General features: G+C 40.9%; 1 protein-coding gene across 3 annotated transcripts in view; it reads right to left on the reverse strand.

Moving 5' to 3' along the window:
• The window catches only part of Kdm2a (lysine demethylase 2A), a 115,022-nt gene that overhangs the window by 8,313 nt on the left and 89,349 nt on the right, over positions 1-17,360 (reverse strand). For all 3 annotated transcript variants that reach the window (XM_046445113.2, XM_046445114.2, XM_046445115.2), the window contains 5 exons: positions 15,516-15,910; positions 5,839-5,922; positions 4,205-4,474; positions 3,562-3,693; positions 1,483-1,572 (listed from right to left, as the gene is read on the reverse strand). In XM_046445113.2, the coding sequence (XP_046301069.1) occupies positions 1,483-1,572; positions 3,562-3,693; positions 4,205-4,474; positions 5,839-5,922; positions 15,516-15,910 (971 nt within the window). The remainder of the gene's footprint in view (positions 1-1,482; positions 1,573-3,561; positions 3,694-4,204; positions 4,475-5,838; positions 5,923-15,515; positions 15,911-17,360) is intronic.

The following is a 17,360-nucleotide window of genomic DNA, read 5'->3' on the forward strand; positions in this document are numbered from 1 at the left end:
TAAAATCTTGCCTCTAATTTAGTTTTCACCCATGTAATGTGTCTCACGTTAGTGGTTGGAAAGAAACAGTCTGTCTCTGTCTCTTGGATGAGGAAGCAGGGGCTGAGAGGGGCAAACATCACCAACTTTTAGACTCTGAGCTCTCTGGCATTTAGCACAACCCTCCCAGCTACTGCTTCTACTCCATTCACCATGTGAGAGAGAAAACAGAATGAGAACCTTGGTGAGAAACCATTAACTGCAGAGGGAATGGCTCAGGACCACAGTGAGTTACCCCACAGACCCACCCACACCTCATTAGGTGACACCTGTGCTCTAAAGATGCTAGTCCCTTCCTAGAAACCAACTTGGATATGCTGTGACAAAGCCCAGTCACTATGTGCCACTAGGAATCCTATTAATAATTCAGATTTTCCTTAAGGAGACATTTTACGTTCCTGAGCAACAGTCCTGACCTCTGCTCCTTTTCCTTCTTAAATTCTTTGGTCACACAGTTGGGAGGTAATGACTGCCTTCTAGATGCTGGTTTTGCAATGTATTATAACATAACTGAAACAGCATCCACCATCTGCCATCTTCTATAGCAGAGATGCCAACCCTCAACACCACCACTGATGACGAATATAAAAGCTACTAGAGTTCAAGAACTTGGAATGAATTAAGCACTAGTTAAGTTGCTCTCAAAGATATTTAGACTGAAATTTCAATTACCTCAGAGCCCCAGTGGAAGAAATACTAAGAAGATAAGGAACTCCCTTATGCTTCTTCTGCACTCTTGTTCAGGCTCCTGGAGAATGGACAACAGAATAGCCTAGCTGCCTCTTCTGTGTGTCCCATTAGGTCCTGTTTTGCCAGCCTCAGTAACCAGAGTCCTTTTGGACACTGAAATTACTGGCAACCATTAGGCCAGCAACCTCAGCTGCCCTGGGACAAGGTCATGGAGCTGGTCCCAATATCCTTTAGGGGAGGGGCTGTCTTCGAATGACAGATTTGGGTACGGTGGGGGGGTGGGGTGGGCGGGCATTTCTGTCAGGCCACAGAGATGAAGATGATAAAAATGTGAACTTGCTTAACTGGAAACTCAAGCACATGGCTCTAGTATTTACAGTTGGTCTTAGGCCACTGCCTCCCCTCTAGTTGCATTCCTCAGGAGAGAACCTGCCCACCTAAATTCCCACTAGCCCTGCTAAGCTTCCTAATTTCTACTGCCCCAGAGTATGAAAGACCTCAGGAATTTGTGAATTTCAAGTGGAACAATATTTAATTAAAACAAAACAAAACTAAACTAACAACAGAAAAAAACCTAAAAACTTTAACAATGAAAAATCAAATAAGTAAAAAAAGAAAAAAAAAGGATCAAACAAACAAAAATCATTTCCTAGGTCAGAGACACTCTGTGAATGCTGTTGCAGAGGCAAACCTAACATCCCCACACTGGATGCTTCTTTTGCAGTCATAAATGAAGCCATTAAGTTCCATTACCTGGGCCTTCTCCGAGCTGTCCTCCTGGTAACACTTCGGACATTCCCAGCAATTTGGCAATTCCTCATTAAGCAATCCCTCTCCATCCATCTATAGACAGATAGGGGTGTTTAAGGTCAATCTCTTCTGCCTTCATCATCACACAGTGTAATATAGGTTGGAAGAAGCTAGGGGAGTTACCCATTTCTAAACAAGCTGGTCCACAGGGGAGGAAAAATAGAGCTGCTCAGCTCCAAATGGCATGGATACCCACTCCCAGCCACTGGGAAACTGGCCACCACCATTCTTGGTTACTTGACCAAAATTAAATTTCATTAAGAGACTTCCAAAGATCAGGATCATTTTGGGATCTCTTCTCCTGACACAGATTCTCAATAGCACCAGACCTGAACTTGGCAGTTGGTCATGGTTACAACTACTTGGGTTTAGAGACTAATGATCAAGTTAGTCTCTGTGACCCAGTGTTTTCAACTGTAAAATGGAAATATGTATAACAATGCAAAAACACAACTGTTTCGGACAGAACAATATGTACCTTACCAGGGTTGTGGTTAAGGATTAAATCAATTGTATATTATGCAACATGTTTAGAAAAGTGCCCGGCATTTACTGAATGCTTTGTATTAACCACTGTCATCACAGTGAAGGTAATTCTCTATTTTATCAATTGTAAGATCCATATTTTCCACACTTTAATCTTTCTGAAACTGGGCTTCTCAAACTATCAATGTCTTATAATCACTGTTGACGTGGTAATCATAATATAGTAGACACTTTCTGGGAAAGTACCAGCACCGTGTATTTATTATTTTAATTAATTAATTGTGTTAGGCCTCACCCACACTAGGGCAAGTGCTCTACCATATACACTTTTTATATATATATTTTCAATTTTTAAAAAACTAATTTACATATGGTGCTGAGAATTGAACCCGGTGCCTCACACATGCTAGGCAAGTGCTCTACCACTGAGCCACAACCTCAGCCCTTATTTTATTTTTTTGAGATAAGTTCTTGCTACATTGCCCCAGGCTAATCTCAAATTTGTGGACTCAAGTAATCTTTCTTCAGTCTCCCAAATAGCTGGGACTATAGGTACGTACCACCATGCCCACTCATCCATGAGAAATAAGAGATTCAACTTTATAGACTTGTTTTAAACATTAAGAACTTAATGTAGGGGGCTGGGATTGTGGCTCAGTGGTAGAGTGCTCATCTAGCATGTGCGAGGCCCTGGGTTCGATCCTCAGCACCACATAAAAACAAACAACAACAACAATAAAAACAGAATTTAAGGCTGGTGTGATGGCTCAGTGGCAGAGCACTTGCCTCACACATGTGAGGCACTGGGTTCGATCCTCAGCACTACATAAAAATAAATAAATAAACAAAAATAAAAACGTGTCCATGTAGAACTAAAAACCAAAAACAACAACAACAACAAAACACAGAATGTATATAAATTGGGCATGGTAGGACATTCCTGTAATCCCTACTGCAACAAAGAAAATGTATGTAAAACAGTGATTCTCTGCCATGGCTGCACAACAGGATCATCTGGGGAGATCTTATGAATACAGGACCTAGGCCAGACCAGCTGACTTTATCTCTGAAGTTGTGGTCTACACTTCCTTATTACTTTGTAAAAGCTCAGACATGTCCCAAGCCTGCTGCAGAGAATACTCCTTCAATGCTAGCTGACAGTATCACCCCCACTGTTCCTTGGGAACATATATTCAGAGAGACACTTAAGGTGTAGCAGAGAGCCTGAAGGTTTAAGGCATTTCCAAATAGACCCTGCAGTTTCATGATGACCAGATGACTGCATATGCATTGTCCAGAGGCCAGACTGTAAGTGCCATAAGGGCAGGAACTGTTGTATTACATACTCTTCTATCCTTGGGATCTAAAACAGAGCCTGATCCACAGTAGATGTGAATTAAGGGCCGATGTCAGACTACTCATGTGACCATGGGTTAAGGTCCCACAGTACAGGTGGTGGCAGTCTCCTGTGACAGGTGTCCTACCTCCTGTTGCTCTATCAGCTGATACTTTAGGGGATCTTAAGCCTCTCCTTACCTGCAGGCATCCAGGATGAACAATCTCATTACAGATACAGCATTCCATGAGTTTTTTCTCAAAGTCCTGTGTCTCCTCATTCTGATCCACCTCTCCACAAAGGGAACATGTGACTGAGTGAGGCAGTCTGGGCTATAAGAGAACAAATATAGAAACAAAGAGAGCAGACTTAGATCCTTATCATTTCAGTTTCCCTTTAACTGAAGATGAGAGATTGGTTCCTATAACTCTCTAGTGACACAGGTAGATAGGAAAGATGGTTCTGATAGAAAACAATAACAGAGGAAGAAGATGGGGGACTGAACTGCTGGGAATCAGAGACAAATGGGGCCTAATTCACTTTCAGTTGGTTTATCCTTAGCCTCACAGGTCCTTTCTAGTTCATTTATGGAGGAAACAGAAACCAGTGATCACCCTTCAAGGGCTAGTCTCTGAAAATCAAGCAAGGCCAAGATTAGATTATTTTTAGAGCTACAGATCTTTCTTCTGAACCCAGGTAGAGATGGACAAAATGAAGAAAGCCAAAGAGAATGTAGCTACCTCCTTCTCTCAGTTCTGTAATCCCTGACTATATCAGGTGTATTCTAATCCCTCTGGCACTGATACCCATTCCCCTGAAGTCTTTACCCTGCATATTACTTACTGCCAAGCACTGTCGGAGGACACAGGACTGCTTCATTCGTCCAGGACCTCCAAACTTCTTCATGTCCCTGCAGTAGTGGCAAACACCACATTCTCCTTGCACACAGGCTTTGCATTTGCGACAGCGCACTCTTCTCCGCCTGGCTCCAGACACAATGGGTGAGGCTGCTGCTGGCCTCACAGGTGTTAACCGTGGTGCTGGCTTCATAGTGTGAGGCTTTGTGATGGGGATGGTAGGAACCCGCACCTTTGGCCTGGTGGGGAATTTAAGCTGGAAAGAGAATGTGGTGAGGTCAATCATATCAGGTTGCTTTAAGACTGAAGAGGGTAGAAGATTACATAGCAGTGTATCTAGTCCAGGACTAGCAAATTCTGGCTTGTGAATAAATCTGTCTGCTGCCTGTTTTTAGAAATAAATTTTATTGGAACACAGCTGTGTTCCTTTGTTTATCTATCATCTATGGCTGGCTTCATGCTATGAAGGCAGAACTGAGACGCTATGGCTGGTTATATGGAGTACCTAACCTAAAATATTTAACATCTAAACCTTCACATAAAAATCTGCCAATCCCGACTTAGTCTTTCAGCCTACTATTTTAGCCACATCCCTTTCATTTTGCGGAGCTGTTGAGATCTGCCACTCCCTGAAGCTTTCTGGGTAAGTGCCATGTACTGAAGTTACCCCAGGGGACCTCCAGTATTTCCTTATACTGACTACTTAGAATATGCTCGTAAATGGAATGGCAAACTACTTGAGGGTGAAACTGGTCTTAACATTTATCACTGTGAATCCCAGCACAGGATCTGGTACACAGCAAACATTCCCAATAACACTGAAATGTGGAATAAATCTCTCTGGTATATGTTTATAATTTTAGTACCTTCAACATTTCATTTATCTTGTTAGTGACCTTTCAAAGAACAAGAACCATATAGTCTTTAATTCCCCACCATGTCTTAAACTCTTTCCTGACACAAAATACTCAATAACCAGAAATGACTGAACTGTTTTGGCAGTCCTATGTGGCCAGGTGGGACTAAGAATGGGGGAGGTGGTTCTTTAAAACATTGTTATACTCCACAACTTTATATTCTGCCTAAACACCACTGTAATGTGATGGCTTTCCAAATTTCATCTAGGAAACACAAAAGAGGGGTGAAACTCATGGCCAGGATTAGAATATTATCATTTATTTAACATACAACCTTGACAGAGGAAAATATGGCAAAAAAATTATAGGACCTTAACTAAAGAGGCATGAAAATTCATAACTGACAATTTATTAGCTGGTGTTAATTCTCTTTTAACTAGTTTTAAATCCTGCCTATGAAGATAACTGAGTCTCTGGGCCAGAAGGATAGAAGGTGATCCACTTTGAACAAAAAATACAGAGCTTGGCATCTGAATCTAGAGGGAAGCCTCCTGATTTGATGGTTCTGTTAAGAGATTTACCTCCAAAGATAGCCAATTACACTGACCCTAAGAGTTTGGTCAGGTCCAAGTAATTTTCTGTCAAGTTTGTATTAATGCACTAAAAGTTGCCTGCCTCTAGTTGTTCATTTCTTCCTGGAATGACAATCATCAGCTAGCAAAAGGCTTGAGCAGTCTGAAGATCAAGCAGAAGGGTTTCTTACCTTATCCCTTTTTGGCCACTGTACTATAGGGACTCCAGTGAGGGCTAACTTGGGATCACTATTGGCAAGCTCCTCCAGCAAAATCTGAGAGTAGGATAGGAGAGAAGAAGGGAAAAAAAAAAAAATTAAAATCAGGGCAGTCGAACACGGAGTTCAACCTTTCCCAACAATATCCACACTTAAGACTTATTCTCATCAAGTTCCAAAAGGAAGAGAAGGTTGGCAACTGTCTGCAATCTCCCTTCATACAGGGACTTGCTGCAAAATAAATGAATCAAAGATGAAAGAGAAAATATGGACTACAGCAATTTTATCAAGACTTCAAACTTACCTTTGCTCCCAAATCCTTACCTCTTCTTTTTTTTTTGAGGTGCTGGGGATGGAACCCAGGGCCTCATACATACCACGTAAGTACTCTACCACTGAAGCACAACCCAGCCCCCAACCCTTTACTTATACATGCATACTAACACTTAATAATGAAGCAACGAGCTATTGTAGTGACAAATGTTACTTGTCATGTAGTTGTGACAGTAGAAGTTTATACTGTCCCTTTACTTCTCTACACTGGCTAGTGAATATTATCAGGTAGTTAGATTTTGCCTTCCTTTTGCAGACGCATGCAATGCAAAGAATGAATGTAAAGATGTATGCATCAAAATGACTGGGCTAATACTGAACTACCAGGACGAACAGCAGAGTTAATGTTAACATCCTGATTCAACACAAGACTCTGATCTGATCTCATAAGGCTGATTACAGAAATCTCTATTTGGTTCGTTTGTGCACAAACGCACACACATGTATGCATTTACACTCACAGAAAGCAATTTGCCTTTATTTCTATTAATGGGGTAGTAATCTCAGGGGCAATAGTTCTCATGACTTTAACCAATCAAGTCTGAAAGACTTAGTAATAATGCTACAGTAAAAAACTGCCACTTAAGTGAAAAACATTGGTTGACTGTTATTTTGAGATAAACCTTTTATGTTTTAGACAAATTTCAGAAGCTCAGATCTTCCAGCAGAATGAAATCTTTTCTTCTGACCTCATTAAGCCCTAAAGCAATGCCACAACAAAAGAATGCAAATCTGAAAGGCAAGTTACACTTGCCTTAGATGTGTAGAGAGAGTAACTTGTTTCAGAAAAAGCTAAACTTTGACCTAGACAGATTTGCATGCCTGGGCTATTTTTAATAACCACTTTTCATAATCAGGACTTTAAATTATTTTCATCCTTAACAAAAAATCATGTTTCAAATCCCAGAGTTGGGCTTCCAAAGACCCTGTAAGATGTGGTGAAGCTCTTCTATGCTTTTTGCCAAGTCTCCAGATGCCTTGCACCTTCCTCCTTTGCAGGCGTTTTATTTACTTCAAGTTGCTATGGCATCCTATTCTGGAGCCTCCTGTTAGCACCATACTGCGTGGGGGTGAAGAGGCGGGGTGTGGTGCCACGTGGAACGAGGAGCTGGTCTGGGTCACTAATCTCCCTAGGGTGAAAAATTCGGGTCCATTCAAAATGTGCGCTAGGGAGTATACGCTCCCCTCCCCCACTCCGCACTGCCGAGGAGTAGGACTCTGCCCATTTCCTCTGTTGAGAGAACTGAGCTGTCCACAAACAGGGACTTTCCACTTTCAGCAAAACAGACTGTAGAGAAAGATCTGATTGTTTAAGAGAGTAGAAAAGGAACTTAACTGTTCACCTAAAGCATTCTAATTCTACCTGCAAGACTTTTATGGGTGGCACAGGGAAGGGGAGGTGAGAAACTGTGTTGGCGTTGGGGGGGGGGCAGCTGTTCACACGTCCATGGCTCAGTTACTGGGGTGCGTGTGGGTGTGGAGGGAAATGCAGATTTCCTTCCAAGCTTTATTTCTCTGGGGCCATTCAACCAAGCACGCCCTGCTTTCATCAAAAAAGGCTGACTCCAGCTGAGGCCCTACAAGAAACCATATAAAGAAGCCACCATCCCTCACCAGAGGGGGTTTGAGATGGGGGAGCGGGGGTGGAGTGCGGAAAGGCTGCCGCCTATCTAGGCTCCAGGCATTCGGGAGAACATTCAAACAGGCCCACACCCCACAGATCACAGGAAGGGAAAGAACCGAGGGCGTCTGGGCAGAAGGGGGAAAGGATTCCCCAAAGCCAAGCGACCCAGTTCCAAAGCACATCCCACCAGTGAGCAAGCAAGTGCAATGACGGCTCAAGTATCATAAGCATTGTCCTGGACTTCCCTGGCAGGCAGTTTTTCTACCTTTCGGCTGAGACAAAGTCCCTACAGTTACACACACCCCAGACCATAAAGGGCTTGACAATCGACCGCCTGACCTTGCGTTTCCCGTCGCTCTGGAGCTGCCGAGGCTCTTGGGTGAAGTTTCCCCAGCGTCTTTGTTTTGTTTTCTGTGTTGGAAGTTGTGCGGAAGGAGTTAGGTTTTTCTGCCTCTAGGAAAATCTCAATTTACTTGAAAATTCTGGAATCTCTCAGAGCACATAAGGCAGAACGGTCCAGCTCTAAACCTTCAGGCTCTCCAGAGGCAGCAGCAGACAGCGCTCTGAGCTCCTTCTCAGCCCTTCAGCTCAGCCGCGGCTTCCTGTGCCTGCGAACAATGCTGCTGCGTCACCCACATGCAGCTCCCAGAAATGCTTTGCAACGGAAGATGGCAGGAGGGGGAGCCGAGCTCGAGTGAGCCAGCCAGGCAGAGGGCCCAGCGTTCTGCTGCAGCGCAGGGAGGGGGTGTGTTCACGGCCGCTCTCCTCTAGCCATTGGAGGAGGCGCCACCGGGGAGGCACCGCGCCCCGCCCCATTTCCCTCCCTCTCCGCCGCACCAGGAGAACCCCAGGGCTCCCGGTGGCAGACTTTGGAAGCCGCTGGCGGAAGGGAAGGCTTTAAGCCATTCTGCCCTACCTATGGGCTTAGGCACCCAGGCCTGCATTTGTCCTTGTCTCACCGCAGAGCTCTCCTCTCAGGGTCAATTCTTATTGTTCCGGCCAGATCTCTTTGGCTGACTGCACACACATATTTCTCTCCCTCTTCTGGCAAACACCTGGGAGAACCTAAAGTCTGACCTGAGGAAGAACTAGGCAGAGGGCTACGCTCCTCCTAAGTTTCCTTCTCTCCGCAGGCTTTACCTGCCCTTGCTCCCGCGGCTCTCAACCCACCATCCAGAACCGGCATATGTGTTTCCAGAAAAACCTTAAAAAATAGCACATTTCAGCCAATACTGAGACAGTCAATAAAATACGGCTGTTTCCCATCAATTACATCTACAACAGATGTCTGCTTCTGGTTCTGAGAGAACCAGCATTCTAGAAATGTCTAACAGTTCCATCATGACCAAGTCAAATGGCTGAGGCACAACCCAAGGTCAAAGCACTTCACATCTAAACAAGGCACAGGAGGCCAGGGACCAGGCATTCTCCCCAACTCCAACCAGTCTCTTCAACCCATGAGAATGTTCCCCAGCCCCAGGATACTACTCTTGGATTTCCACTTCCATTCAAATCTGTTTTGCTTGCCTCATTCTTGATACTCCCTAGATGAAGCAGGCAGTCCTGTCAGACACCTCTGTGCCACTTTCTGACAGCCACTGAACTTACATGTTACCCATACCTCGGCGCACAGCACCATCCCTCATGAAACTCACACTGAACACAAACACTTAGTCTTCGGGCCACAGGTACAAGGGAAGGTGCCTACACAGGTTGGGTTTTTCAGAGATATACAGTGCACCTACATCAGCATGGGATGAGAAGCTAAGCAGGAACAGAAGACTAAGAGCAGCAGTGTGGATCCAAATTTATATAATTTTCAGACCCTCAAACTGTAACTTAAAAGTTTGTTTTTTTTTTTTTTTTTTTGAAATTAGATGCTATTTTGACATAAACAACCAGCTTTCATCACTGATACATTCTTATGCATTTACAAAGTAGTTGTTTTAGTGACTTTCTGGAATAGACTTAGTGTCCTTAAATAGGCTGAAGTGGGGAAGGGGCATGTGATTACTCAGAGTGCAGTCTCACTGTCACCTAGGTTGGCCTCAAACCATCCTTCTGCCTTGAGCCTGGAGCCTCTAGCATCCCCAGTAAGTGAGAACACAGGCATACCATACCTTAAGGGCTTGCATTTGCTAATTTTTATAGTAGTTTACCAAGGGAAGGAGGGATTTTAGGGCTCTTGATTTTTTCTTGGAAATGCTTCTATGGTCATCCTAATCCTAAATCTCTCCCTTGCGCTTTATTTTAAGATTTAAAGACCCAGTGCATCAGCTTATTTTGTTTTAAAAACTTTCCTTAACAGTAAGCTGGCTATTGGGAGGTCTTCTTGAAAAATGCTTATTTTAGTCTTCAGTGCTATCTTACCTAGAAGGATGATAAACTACAAATTTTTAAGAGCAACACATTATTCCCAAACAATAAAATACAAATTGTAGCAAGTGCAAATTCTAGAGGCTACTAGGAAAGGACAAAAAACAGGGCACCAGAAAACACACCAAATAATTTTCCAAATTACAAATGAAACAAGGACTAATCCCCCCACATACTATTAATTTATAATAAAAAACAGGCAACCAACATAAGAATTAGTAAGAACAAGACATTATATAATACAGGAATACAATGAAAATATTTTAAAGAAAATATATATATATTACTTAACCTTAAGTGCCTTATGATTTAGTTTTTTAAGCTTTCAGTTCAGTAAGAATGTATGAATTATTAAAAATATCACATCAGTAAAAATGACAAAAAGTTTTATTTGTACAGGTTGATTATTTTAAAAATTGGTTTATTGGATAAAGAGCTGATTAAACTAGGTCTTCTATCAGTTCTTCTCTTATTAGTGTCAGAATCATTAACCCAAGTGTCAGATGAAGAAAATTCCTCTGCAGTTACTTGTAACCCTTTCTTTCTTTCCTCCTTTTGTTTGGTACTGGGGATTGAACCTAGGGTTGCTTTATCACTGAGCTACATTCTTAGCCTTTTTTAAATTTTGAAATAGGGTCTAAGTGGCGGAGGATCTCATTAAGTTGCCCAGGATGGCCTTGAACTTTCAAACCTGCTACAGCCTCTAGAGTTGCTGGGATTACTGGCTTGCACCATAGCACCCATCTATCCCTAACTCTCTGCTTCAGTCCTATCATATTCTTGGGATGGGGCCTAGTGTAAATTTTTAGACCATAGTTACAAAATAAAATGTTAAGACTCTTTGATAAGAGTAGCATTAGCCTATTGCACCCTCCCTCAGTGTTTGCTTAGTGCCCTGCGTCATGCATAGGAGGACCTACAAACCCAGACTACACTTATTTCTTAAATGTCTGTTCCACTTAAGACCCTTAAGTTTGGGACAAGTACATGTCTATATAGTTTCCTCAAAATTCAATCTGGCTCCTGGCACAGAGGAGGCAGGATTTCCTCACAGTAGTAGAATAAATGCATTTCACTGATTTATAACACCTAATTTTTTGGGTACAATAATGCTACTGCTTTACTAATATTATTTTTGTTTTGAGATTAGGTTGGGGTGTGGGTGTATTAATATGTGTTTGGTGCTGGGGCTTAATCTAGGGCCTTCTACATGCTGATTAGCACATTGTCTAGTATTGAGCTATAACTTATGATGAATGTAAACAGCAATCCTGTGAGATAACTTTACAAAGGAGAAAACAGGCTTTTATAAATCTAGTAGCATGGCTGGGGATGTAGATGAGTTGTGGAATGTTTGCTTAGCATGCAGGAGGCTCTTGATTCAATCCCAAGCACTGAAAAAAAATAAAACAAGTGATCTGCCCAAGAGTCAGAAAGTATGGCTGGGTGTAGTGGCAAACACTTACAATCCCAGCTACCAGAGAGGCTGAGACAGGAGGATGACAGGTTTTAGGCAACTTTGTGATCTGTTCCAAAACAACAAGGGCTGGGATTATAGTTCAGTAGTAGAGCACTTGCCTAGAATGTGCAATTATGAAGTATGACTGTCAGACTTATCAAAAACTTTATTTTTGTAGATGTGTATATACTATGAACACCTTTATCATCAAAATGGACACAGATAAAACAGTGAAGTCCTACTAAAAAATGTAAACTTTTTTAGTTATCAAGGTTACTCACATTCTTCCCCAAAAGAACCATACCCATGCTGATTTACTTTACCAATAAATCAACACCCTTCAATGTCCTATTTTTCATTTAATTTCCTTCTAATTCTATTATTCTTTAACACTGTAGAAATTAACATTTTAGAACCTTCAAAGCCCTTTTATCAGCATTAAAATGAACTTTTTTCCCAGGGATATGTAATTATGTGTATATCATCTCATTACTTTTCTTCTCATTCCTTCTATTAGTTCTGAGAACCAGGTAGATTTTAACAGAAAACAATCCTCTCTCTACAGAAACAGCAAACTTCTGTGCCTCCCCCCCCCCCCCCACTACAGTGAAGCCATTAGATCTATGAACACTAAGTTCTCTGGCACTGCAGAATCCCCAGCTGTGCAGTGATTCCATACCTACCCAATCCAATCCTTTCTTTTTTCTTTTGAGTGATACTTATATTTGAAGAATTCAAGCACTTTCTTTTCTTCTTCTTCTTTTTTTTTTTTTTTTTTAAGAAATGGGGTCCTGATTTGTTGCCCAGGCTGGCCTCAAACCCTTAGCTCAAGTAATTCTCCTGTTTAAGTTTCCCTACAAGTGAGTGCCACTGTGCCTGGCTGTATTTTTACTTCTCTTGTTTGGGGCAAATAAGGAGGTATGGACAAGCCACTGAGGGAAGAATTCGAACACTGTCAATCTATGCAGTTATCCCTCAAGCCACTAATCCCTCATGTTCTGACCTCTGTCTCGGTATCTTAGCCAGTATTGGCAGCCATGTTTCCCTGTGATCCTGATTTAAAACAAAACAAAACAAAAAACGAAAAACAAAAAAACCTCTCCCCATGGGCTTTTCATAATGCCAGGAGTCCTTTCTAGATGTCTCCTCTTAACTCTTTCCCCTCGCTGCTGCCTCCTCCTTTCACTCTGCTTAATATTTGACTCAAATCTTTCTACATTTTCCCCTGGTATACCATCATCTCCACAAATCTTATTAGCTACTTAAAACTACTCCAATGGTATTTCTACCAGGATACTTGACTTTATACAATTGATTGGTGGAGTACAACATTGCTTTCTACAACTGGATTCTATGGAGTCAAATCTATCTATAGATAATCCTTAGGAATGAAGATATTCTTCTATTTTATAAATCAAAAATAATAGACACCCAAGCCAAAAGGATGTTATTAGATATAATTTTACAGATCTTTCTTTATAGGTTCCTAAAGATAATTATACAAGTTAACAAGTCTCAGAAGTCAAATTTATTATTTCCCATATGCATTCATGATAGAATAGCTATATAAAAAAGACTTCTGTGTAAAAGAAGTAAGTTTGTTACACTTAAGCTCTTATGATTATACAAGTTCCACCACAGTGCAAAAGAAAAACCTCAATGTCCTTTGCTCACTCAAGAGTCTAAGTTTGGGATTTAAGTTGTTAGTCTGGGAAAATATAGCAAAACTTTTGGTGCATATTAGTCATTCCAGAAATGGGACCATACTAACCAGAAACTTGGTCATTTCCTTCCTCATATACAAGCCATGCACTTGCCTCTTTTACAGCATGACTTATGAAATCAAACTCTAATACTAACTTCCCAGCTTCTATTACTATTGAAGAGGACAAATCTCATCAGGTTACCACCCCTTTTTAGATAATTCTGTATTCTTTTTAACCTGTTAGCTGATACATGAACAATATAAGATATAATTAAAATGTCAACTCTGAAAAGAAAAAGGGGGCAGGGGAAAAAGGAAGTCTGACTGCAGTCTTGGAATTCTTTCCTGGAGTGGTAGAAGCTGGGTATATGGTAGTCAAGGAAAACCTGAACCAGGAATCAATGATGGAAAAGACTTACTATGATAGCTGGGTGTGGTGGCACATGCCTGTAATCCCAGCTGCTTGGGAGGCTGAGATAGGAGAATTGCGAGTTCAAAGCCAGCCTCAGCAACTGCGAGGCACTAAGCAACTCAGTGAGACCCTGTCTCTAAATAAAATACAAAATAGGGCTGGGGGTCGAGTGCCCCTGAGTTCAATCCCTGTTATTAAAAAAAAAAAAAAAAAAAGATCTACTATGAGATATTTATTGGGGTGACAAAAATTATTCCTTAATTTATTCCTATTATGTTCTTAATTTTTGGTGGTTGCAAAAGATCAAACCCAGGGCTTCACATATGATAGGGAAGCACTCTAGCATTAAGCCAGATTCCCATACCTGTGGTAGCTTTCTAAAATAATAATATTACCAACTGTGGACTAGCTTCCTGATACACATATCCATGCCCTGCACAAAAGTTCTAAATACTGACATTTTTTTTAAAAGCCAGGTACAATAATGCATGCCTGTAATCCCAGCAACTAAGGAGGCTAACAAGAGGTTTACAAGTTGGAGGCCAGCCTCAGCAACTTTGCAAGACCCTTTCTCAAATTAAATAATAAAAAGGATTGGGCCCTAATACCACCAAAAAAAAAAAAAAAAGATTGGGGGTGGGACTGGGGTTCAGTGGAAAAGCACTTACCTAGCATGTATGAGACAGTGGGTTAAATTCTCAGCACTGTATATAAAAAAAGGACTGGGGGTGTAGCTCAGCATGTAAAATGCCCTTGGGTTTAATTCTTTTGTGTGTATGTGTGTGTGTGTATAGAAATAAATTAAAAAAAAATTTATATATATTATATTATATATATATATATATATGATGAAGAAACTTGATAAAGTAACATTCAATGAATGTTTAAAATGACATTTTGTTTTGTTATCACCTATGAGGTAGGTATTTAAATTTTAATAATAGATGAATTTGAAACTAAAGATACTAAACCTACTCAATATATGCCAACAAAGAACAATTTGTTTTCTCTCATTTAGGATGAGAATGCTATTGGTCTCTCTTTTGTCTTGCAATATGTCTCTATATCTGAGCATAACTTAGGTTTAAAGTAAAATTTTTTACTGTAAAACACTTTCTCAGGCTTACCTTTATTTAGTGGGTCATCCTTAACTATGTTTTTAGGATTAAATTTAAAAAAAATTTTTTTTGTTGTTGTTGTAGATGGACACAATACCTTTATTTATTTATTTATTTATTTGGTGCTGAGGATCGAACCCAGGGCCTCACACATGTTAGGTGAGCGCTCTACCACTGAGCCACAACCCCAGCCCTAGGATTAATTTTTTTAAAAATATTTATTTATTTATTTTTAGTTTTCGGCAGACACAATATCTTTATTTGTATGTGGTGCTGAGGATCGAACCCGGGCCGCACGCATGCCAGGTGAGCACGCTACCGATTGAGCCACATCCCCAGCCCCCCTAGGATTAAATTTAAGTCCTTGTTAAACCGCCACAGTTACTTGTAACCGTCCTTCTTTCCTCCTTTTGTTTGGTACTGGGGATTGAACTTAGGGTTGCTTTTATCACTGAGCAATGGGGTCTCACTTCACTCTAGGAACTTAAGCACTGAGCAGAATTAACAAACATAAGCATGTATTAACTTCTCTGTGAATGAAACCAGGGATTATCCTAAATCCCTACACTTTCTCCTTCCAAATCCAGAAACTGGTTGTCTTAGCCCAGTCAACAATTGCTTACCTTTACATCAGCAATGAGAGCATCTTCATCTTCTATCCCTGTGGGGACACACTTCTTGTGCAGTGGCAGAGACTCCAACTTATCTACAAGGCAGCGAAGGCCTTCAAGCTCAAAATGGGTCAAATGCACTTGCCTGTCCTTTCGGGGACTACACTGGGGATCCCACACTTGACCATTGTGGGAGCCCCGACTAGAGTCAGAGGATGAATCCCCAGACAAAGTTTTCTTCAGACTTGGAAGACTTCGGCAAGTTTTGCCCAGTCCGTCAAAATCCAGGTTGACACCATTGGCTACAGGGCTAGTGAGGACAGAACGCCTACTGCTCAAGCGTCGGGGTTCTCGGTCGACTCCTTCTTCTTCTCCATTTCCAGACTCCAATCCATTTAATTCCAAATCTACCAATACAAAGAAAAAAATGCAATAAGAACATGTCACTTGGTCATGTGATCAACAAGAGAAATAGGTGACATAGGTTATAAATAATAAAACCATCATTTAAAAAAATTTTAAACTACAGATGAACACAATACCTTTATTTATTTATTTGTTTGTTTGTTTGTGATGGTGAAGATTGAACCCAATGCCTCACATGTCCTAGGCAAGCACTCTACTACTGGGCTACAACCCCAGCCCACGAAAATACTGTCATTTAAAAATGGTCTCACATCAGGTGCGGTGGAGCACACTTGTAATCCTAGCAGCTGTAATCCTTGGGAGGCTGAGGCAGGAAGATCATAAATTCAAAGTCGGCCTTAGCAACTTAGCAAGACTGTCTCAAAATAAAAAAATAAAAAGGGGTCCGGGGTTGTGGCTTAGTGGTAGCATACTTGCCTAGCACAAGTGAGGCACTGGGTTTGATCCTCAGCACCACATAAAAATAAACAAATAAAATTTTAAAAATAAAAAGGGCTAGGGATGTGGATCAGTGGTTAAGAGCCCCTGGATTCAATCCTTGCCGTAAATACATAGATAGATAGATAGATAGATAGCACGCGGGGGTGGTGGTGGTCCCCTCTCCTCATTCAATCAATTAGTCTACTGTCAAAAATCATGATTACAGGTTAGAAATAGAATTCTGCTCTAGTAAGGCAACTGAAGTAACAGTCAGCAGGATTTCCAGTTTAGTGAGACCCTGCCTCAAAATAAAAATTTAAAAGGGCAGGAATGCAGCTCAGTGCTTGTCTAGTATGGGCAAGGCCCTGCGTTTAATCAGCAGAACTTGGTGGGGGAGGTTGGGAGGGGCCCAGTCTTTGTGTACTAGAAATAAGTTACCTACTAAAGTGGCTGTAAATTGGTTTCAGATTCAAGCTTAAATTTGGGATCATGATTTCATTATCTTCTATAAAAGTAGAAAGTAGGAAGCACATACATTTAAGTATTTTTGAACAAAGTTTTGGTCATAAAATAAAGCTTAGGGGAGTTGAAATCCTAGCAACACAGATAACAAAACTATGTAGTCACCTTTTTGAAAAGTAGTCATTTGTGAAAATGAAGATTCTGATAATTAAAAACACAGTGATAATATCCTTGGTCTTTTAAAAATTATTATAAAAATACACATTTAATACAAATAACTTAGATAATGCTTTATCCCTTTACCCTAGGATAATAACCAAACAATGAAATGTATTTTCTTTCCATCTTTTTTCTATGTATATATGTGTAACTATGATTAGAACTATCTTAAAATAAGATTGAATTCTGTTGTATATACAACTCTCTAACCTTCTTTCACATTTTGAGTGAGCATTTTAAATTTTCAAATGAGAATACATACCATGAGTAACAGGGTAAAAAGAAAATGCTAAAGCAAAACAATATTTTCTTTGGATTTGGAGATTTCAG

This window comes from Marmota monax, unplaced genomic scaffold, assembly GCF_021218885.2.
Source record: "Marmota monax isolate L192 unplaced genomic scaffold, Marmota_monax_Labrador192_F-V1.1 WCK01_AAM20220418_F8-fsc00038, whole genome shotgun sequence".
Lineage (NCBI taxonomy): Eukaryota > Metazoa > Chordata > Mammalia > Rodentia > Sciuridae > Marmota > Marmota monax.